Source organism: Quercus robur, chromosome 3, assembly GCF_932294415.1.
Source record: "Quercus robur chromosome 3, dhQueRobu3.1, whole genome shotgun sequence".
NCBI classification, from domain to species: domain Eukaryota; kingdom Viridiplantae; phylum Streptophyta; class Magnoliopsida; order Fagales; family Fagaceae; genus Quercus; species Quercus robur.
In genome coordinates, this window is record NC_065536.1 from 11,954,150 (window position 1) to 11,961,470 (window position 7,321).

Consider the following 7,321-nt stretch of genomic DNA (forward strand, 5'->3'; position numbering starts at 1 on the left):
TAGGGAGAACCATGCTACTTCCCACCGACGTGGATGAGTTGAAGAAAATGAGGATGTAAGAGGTCTTCCTTAGTACGAAGAGGTACTTAGGCATGGTAAGGCTCTTGAAACCTAAAACTTTATTAACTCTTGCTCCGGTCTGTCACTCACGATGTATTTATCTCACTTAACAGGCTCTCCAAGCCACCTAAAGGATGGAGGAGGAAATTAACAAGCAGAGTAAGGCCCCCGAGAATGAACGCTCTAAACGCCTAGATGCCTCGCAGACTCTCAAAGCTTCCGAGGACGACCTCGCAAAGGCTAAGGACGCCTTAAAGGAGGCTATCCGAGAAAGGGATAGTGCCTCGGCGGGTTTAAATGGTGCTCAAAAACAGGCCGAGGAACAGACAAAACGTCTACTCGAAGCCGAGGATCAGTTGCGAATAGCCAAGGAGCAGATCAATGATTTAAAGAAAAGACTGATCTTGGCAGAGAATGATAAAGGCGTGGCAGAGTATGCCCGGGACGAAGCCATGAGGGCCAAGCAAGAGGCTGAGTTTGCCAGAAACGAGGCTGAGGCTGCCAGGGAAACGGCCGAGGATGAGGGTTACAACGCGGGGGTAGCTGAAACCCAAGCCTCCCTTAAAGCCCAAATTCTCGGAGTGTGCAGGCTATACTGCTCTCAGGTTTGGGAAGAGGCCTTAAAGCGAGCTGGGGTGGATGCTTCATCTGATTTGTGGAAAGCGGAGAACATATTTTACCCTACAGCCATCTGTGAGGCCGCCTCCACCAGCTCCGAGGCTGTGAGCGATCAACACGAAGGAGGGGTCACTCAGTCAGAAGCTGCACAGGTCAGCGTCCCTCCTAGCGAGTCGCTTAAAGGGGGAGAGCCCCATGATGTGATAGAAGCACCTGAAAGTATGGATCTCGAGGTGCCCAAAGAAGATGCCGAGCCTATGGTCAGCGCTCAGATCCCTAATGCCGAAGAGCCAGCCATCCTTGCCCAGCCCCTGCAGGCAATTCCCCTTACTGAGGTTCCCAAGAATACCGACACCGATCCCACTCAGCCTTCCCCAGAAGCGACTATCCTCTAGGGCATCGAAGCCAGTCCTGTTCTGCCTTCCCAGGATGTGGCCGACACAGACCTGAAGAAGTAGAAACCCCGGCCAGCCTCCGTATTTATTTTTAGTTCAATGATTAACTAGTTTTTCTTTTACTTTGAAAACTTTGTAGTTCGCCTGTAGTTGAACCTGTTGAACACGTATATGAAATTCTTTTCTTCCTCTTTCCGTTTGATTACATGTTAGTTGCCCTCGTCGATGCTTACTATCGCTGATGATTTTTAAGCTAATTATCTTAACATGTATGAATGGTTGTACATATGACATGTTTAGGATCATGTTTCGGAATGCTAGCTCACCCGCACCCATAGGGTATTGAACTCGTGTCTGAACCTATTTCAATGGGGATATAGGCATCACCTGAAATGTCATATGTGTTGTTAGGACCAACTTGGTGTCCAAATTTCCTTTAAGTAATTGGTTTCCCCATAGGTTTGAGTCCGAGGACCATGCAATACATTGGTTCTGTCCAAAACTCAGTTTTTAAGTAGTTGGTTTCCCCATAGGTTTGAGTCCGAGGACCATGCAATACCTTGGTTCTGTCCAAAACTCAGACTCAGTTTTTAAGTAGTTAGTTTCCCCATAAGTTTGAGTCCGAGGACCATGCAATACCTTGGTTCTATCCAAAACTCAGACTCAGTTTTTAAGTAGTTGGTTTCCCCATAGGTTTGAGTCCGAGGACTATGCAATACCTTGGTTCTGTCCAAAACTCAGTTTTTAAGTAGTTGGTTTCCCCATAGGTTTGAGTCCGAGGACCATGCAATACCTTGGTTCTGTCCAAAACTCAGTTTTTAAGTAGTTGGTTTCCCCATAGGCTTGAGTCCGAGGACCATGCAATACCTTGGTTCTGTCCAAAACTCAGTTTTTAAGTAGTTGGTTTCCCCATAAGTTTGAGTTTGAGGACCATGCAATACCTTGGTTCTGTCCAAAACTTGATTTTTAAGTAGTTGGGGGAATTAACCCCTCGGCTATGGCGTGGGACCTTGGTTTAGGGGGATTAGCTCCTCGGCCAAGCCCCTAAAACCATCCACGCTGCTGACGCTATGAAGCGTAGCCCCTATCGAAGAAACGTAGCTCCTTGTGGAATTTTATGCTAGGACACTACAACCGGCTGTTGGAAATGATGGGGGAGTTGTCTCAACCCACCGCCTGTGCCAACACACAAGCCCTTTCCCACAGACGGCGCCAATTGTAGGGACTCAATTCGTGACGACCCCAAGATAATATTGAGCTCATACGTAAAGAGGGCCCAAACAATATCATTTGTAGAGCGTGGGTTTGAAGGGCTAGGCCTTGGTCACTGGTCGGTGGATAACCATGGTATTCATACAATAGTAGGCCATGTTCGCTTCGTGGAGTCTTTCTCCTCAAAACGGTCTGGGAGGCTCTGGTTCCTGGCCTTTTTTCCCAGCCTCTTTCTTGGCGCCTCAACCTTCACATTATATAGACCTTCACATTATATAGCCCTTCTTGGTTGATCCTAGCCATTCACTTGTTGATTAGGCAAGTGCCTACTTAAGTACCCGTCCCATCAGTTGCCTCCCCTTGCTTTTTGTTAGTTGCGATGACCGAAGCCACCCTGTTCAGGCGTCTTTTCTCATTAATATGGTTAGGACGTTTACGGGTGCATTTAATGCGGAGGGGACGTATTTACCTTGGACCAGTTCCACACAGTACCCCCACGTGGGTCTCATTCTACTCGTCTCTTCTTCAGGGGGCTCTTTGGGGGCAGCCTTCAACGAGATGTTGTTCTTCCCTTTAAAGTCTTGGAATGTCGAGGACAGGGTCATCCTCGGCTGTGCCCCCAGGCATTTCGGCCTTTCCCTATTCGTCCTCGGCAAATACCTTCCTCGGCACGGGCCCTGGGCCCTAGTAGAGCGTGGGCCGGATCATAAGTTCTCTGGCCCCACAGTTCATAATTTAAAATTATAAAATATTACCATCGCACACCCTTAATGTGATGGTCACTCCACAAGTATAATATGTTTGATACGCTATAATAACTCTTGTAATGGAATAGTTATTCATGTATAATATCAATTCGGTCATTTTGTTGCATCTTTATTACATGAATTAGTTATTACATTGGAATAATTATTCTTTAAATTGAAGAGTAGCTATTCCTCTTTAAAATGGGATTTAATAGTTATTCTTTACTGCATATAATAGGTTTTAAAATTAATATATTTCCAAAAATATAAAGTTTTCTTATACGTCATCTTTTACAAGCTTTCCATATGTAACAACCAAACTTATGAATAGTAATAGTTATTCCATTACAATGTCTTATATTCTCAGTAATAAAGATTACTATTCCTAATGTAATTTATATTCAGTGTACCAAACGTACCCTAAGTGCTTGTGGGGTGTGGGGGGTAGAGGATTCTGGCCTTTTGCCCTTTCTGGGAAACATATTTGGCATAATGCCCCTGTTTTGAAACTATATAGGGGCGTGCCCCTGTTTGGATACTCGATCTCCGTAAAGGCGAGTTACTTAAGTAACTCAATTATGAAGAAACCGAGTTGTGGGCAGGTTCTAGCCACGCTGGTGTTCCAGCGTGGCTTTTGGGGAATAAAATATTCCCGCGTTACTGTTTGGAACTCGTCAATGTGGAAAATGAGTTATATGCGGAATATGAACCAGTTTTTAAATGTAACGTCTCTAAAACTGTTTGTCTTCCTTCCTCTGCAGTCTACAGTCTCTCTCCCTTCCTCAGTCCGATCAGTAGCCACCGCCAGTCTGTTCAGTAGCCATCGTCAGTAGCCACCGTCAGATTCTCCTGTTTCTACCCGCACCCAAACCAAACCGTTCAGTAGACCCTTTCCGAAGTTGAATCGAAACCCATACCCATACCCATACCCATACCCACACTTATTCAATCTCACCACAGCGGAGCTCAACCCAATCTGTCTTCGGAGTTAAAGGATTACAAACGTATTAAGGTAATTTGTAAATGCTGAGTTCAAATTTTAATTTTTTCCCTTTGCATGTAATCTGATTTGAGTGTGGCTTCCTAAGTTTTTCGCTGTTAGATTGTTGTCTATCTGTATTCATAATTATTGTTGCTGTTTTAGCTTTGTTGGGTTTGGTTTTGAAGTGGGTTTGGTTTTGAAGTGTTTTATAACGCACATCTAGGGCAGAAATTCATGTAAAATACAGTTAGCATGACAACGGTGTTCATTGTTAGGGGAAATTGGTTTGTAATTCATATAGTTTGAAAGTGTATCAAATCAATCTCTATTTTTTCCAGAAATTATGTCACAAGTTATGTCATGATTTTGAATTAGGAAAAATTTCTTTTTAATTCAATGCTGAATGATGTTGAATTGAGAAGCTATTGGTTTTACAAGCTTCAAAGTTACTGGCTTTTACAAGCTTCCACTCTGTTTAGTTATTATTATAATAGATATAATGTGTGTATAATGGATATGCATGCATATATCTACACACAGACCATGGACATCCTAAAACCTTAGCTGCCATTTACTCTGCTTACGGCTGTAACTGTGCCATATTGTTTTTATTCAACATCAAAGTTTTGGTTTGTAATTTTTTTTTTTTCATGTCATTATCCTTGTAATATCATATGGGAACATATAAACTTACTTACCACATCAGTTGAAAGTCACTTACATTTTGTGTAAAGATGCATAATTGATTGTCTTAAGAGACTAGAATTGTCTTAGAAGTTTAAGTACTTTTATTTATTTATTTATTTTTTTTTGGTTATTAGTATTCCTAGCCTTTGTAAGAAAGGATTTAGAAGTAGCCTATATAATGAACATTCCAACTTTTTTCAATCGCAATTGCTATCTCGTACCTAAATGTGAGTGCTTAGGAAAGCCTACGTGTGATTGCCCAATGTTTTATCTTTGTTTATTTGATGTTCTTTTTATTGTTTAAATACCAAACAGTCATCAACACAATCAATATGTTATCAAGAATCTAGTTTAGTGTTGAAATTCCTAAAAAGGCTACATCAAATTTGGTATTAAAGCCCGTTCAAGCTCTTGTCTTGTGTCAGATTAGCAGCTTCTGTGGGTTATGTTTGTTGACTAAGTACATCGAATTGTTATTATTATCATCTATTACATTTGGGGTTGAAAAGGGAAGTTAGTGGCCTTAGTGGCCTTTTAGGGTCACCCAATCCTTTCATAATAGGTTGGGTTAGGTTAGGGAGCATTGAGATTTGTGGTGGCTTTTGGGAATGGAAATAGTACATCCTCTAGGGTGCTTCTGACGGACCTAGGGCTTTGTTTATTTATTTATTTTTTTGGTGGTTTGACCTACTATACTTATTTCCCTAGGGTATTGATTTCCGTGTGTCGGAATTAATTTCTTGTTTCTGCAACACCTTCCTCCTCACAGTCACTTTTTGTTTCCAATAAAAATATAATTGACTTCTAAGAGAAAAAATAATCGACTTCATAAAAACAAATGAAGGAAAAAAACCCAAAAGAGAAGAAAGCAAAGGTCTTGGACTGTTATGGTCACCAATTCAGTGTTCATTTGACACATAACTATGCACACACCATCATTTGATGGTATAGGTCTCACAGTTGTTTAATCCATTTAATAAAGCTCAATATTAATTTGACTATTATTAGTTGCCTCCAAAGCTGTGCTTGTGAGTGAGATGTCCATTGCAGTAGAGTCTCTAATGGAACCTTTACCTATTTCCATGTTTGTCTCCCCCTTCTTTTGTTGAAAACACACCTCAGTAGCCACTAAGTTACAATGAACCCTTTTCAGTTCTTGCTTTATTAAATAAAATTTCTTTTAGAGTGTGATGTCAAGTACGGGAACAAGCAAAAGCAAAAGGAAGGAAGTTTACACTTCGATTAAAGAAGGGAAATTCTAGTACTGATGGGTGGCAGGGCTTGTTTAGGGGTAATTGGTAATTGGGTACCTTTTAATTTTAGAGCTATGTTTTAGTGTTCTAGAATGGTGTTTTTTGTGGTGCTTAATTGATTGTTTGGTTTGCATTATGCTTTGTTCATTTGTTGGTTTACTTTGTTTGATTTAGACATTGAATCTCAACTTGGTTGGTTGGTTAGGTTGCTTATACAATTTGCAACTATGTGTCTTTTATGTTTATGCCTTGCAGCCATGAACGTTAGGTTGTTTATATTTTAGTGTTTTACTTTAACTCTTCCTTGATATGATTAAATCGATTGAAAATTAGTGTATATAGATGCATGATGTATAATTCAGTTTAGCAATTATATGTTTTCAATTTTCTGTGAAATCTCTCTTCCACTCTGTCTCTCTGTATTTGTTTCTGTGAGTTTGTTGTAGAACATTCAATTACTTGCCTGTGTTTACTTGCAAAAGCCAAGCTTTTCTTCACTATTACTTGCCTGTGTTTACGTGTCTAACATGATTGCATGCGTGTCAGATATGCAGCAAGTGGGAAATGTGGATCCTGGACCGACGGTTGGTACACAGTTGACGCGGCAGCCGGTTCATCGATCCACGCTGCTTTGGGAGACGCCAGCCGGTCAGGTGTGTAGTTGTACTGAACTTTGGACATGTCGAAATCATTTAATTTTATTTTTGTAGGGTTCTTTGATTCTTAGCAAATAGACGTTGGACATGGTAGAATGTTTTGGTTTACGCAGAATTGTATTTAATCCAAAGAGAAAATGGCATGAAGCATAAATAATCAAGAACATTGTATGGAGCAGAAATGTTCAAAGTCAGTACATGTCATTTAGAAGCCATAGTAATCAATAAAAAATTGAATCCTCTACTATTCTTTTTTCCAAACATGCACACACAATTACGCGTGGCTACACATAAGACAACTAACGACCTTGATTCCTAATTCCCTACTCCATTTGACATAGTGAGGCACTTTGTTCATTCATTTCAAAACATGATGGCCATCACCTTAGTGCTAATTTTAAACAATGTCATTGATGTTGAAATTGATCCTATCTGCTATTGAGGTAGAGTGAATAAGCAATTAACATTGTAACTACGTTTTGCAAAATGTTCGGGATTAACTAGTTAGCCTACTGTTTCTTGCATATTATTATTATGTAGCATTGTTATAGTTATTTCGTGTGCACTATCCTAAGACAATGCTCTTTCGTGTGCAGGTAGTGCCAGGCGTCCTAAACTGCAGACGCCGAAGTTGCAAGTTACCCGAGCATGGGCTTGACCCACGGATTGCTCGGTACATAACTGAGGCGGGTTTTGAAGGGTTATTCAAGGT

The 7,321-nt window shown here is 40.9% G+C and overlaps 1 protein-coding gene across 1 annotated transcript; it reads left to right on the forward strand.

The window, feature by feature from the left end:
- The first annotated feature begins 194 nt into the window (after positions 1-194).
- Positions 195-1,073, forward strand: LOC126719247 (uncharacterized). Its single transcript, XM_050421821.1, has one exon. The coding sequence runs from the start codon at positions 195-197 to the stop codon at positions 1,071-1,073; it is 879 nt and encodes a 292-aa protein (XP_050277778.1).
- The last annotated feature ends 6,248 nt before the right edge of the window (positions 1,074-7,321 follow it).

What these genes read in the sequence shown, in the direction of transcription:
- LOC126719247 (XM_050421821.1), top strand. Translation starts at nt 195, where the DNA reads ATGGAGGAGGAAATTAACAAGCAGAGTAAGGCCCCCGAGAATGAACGC.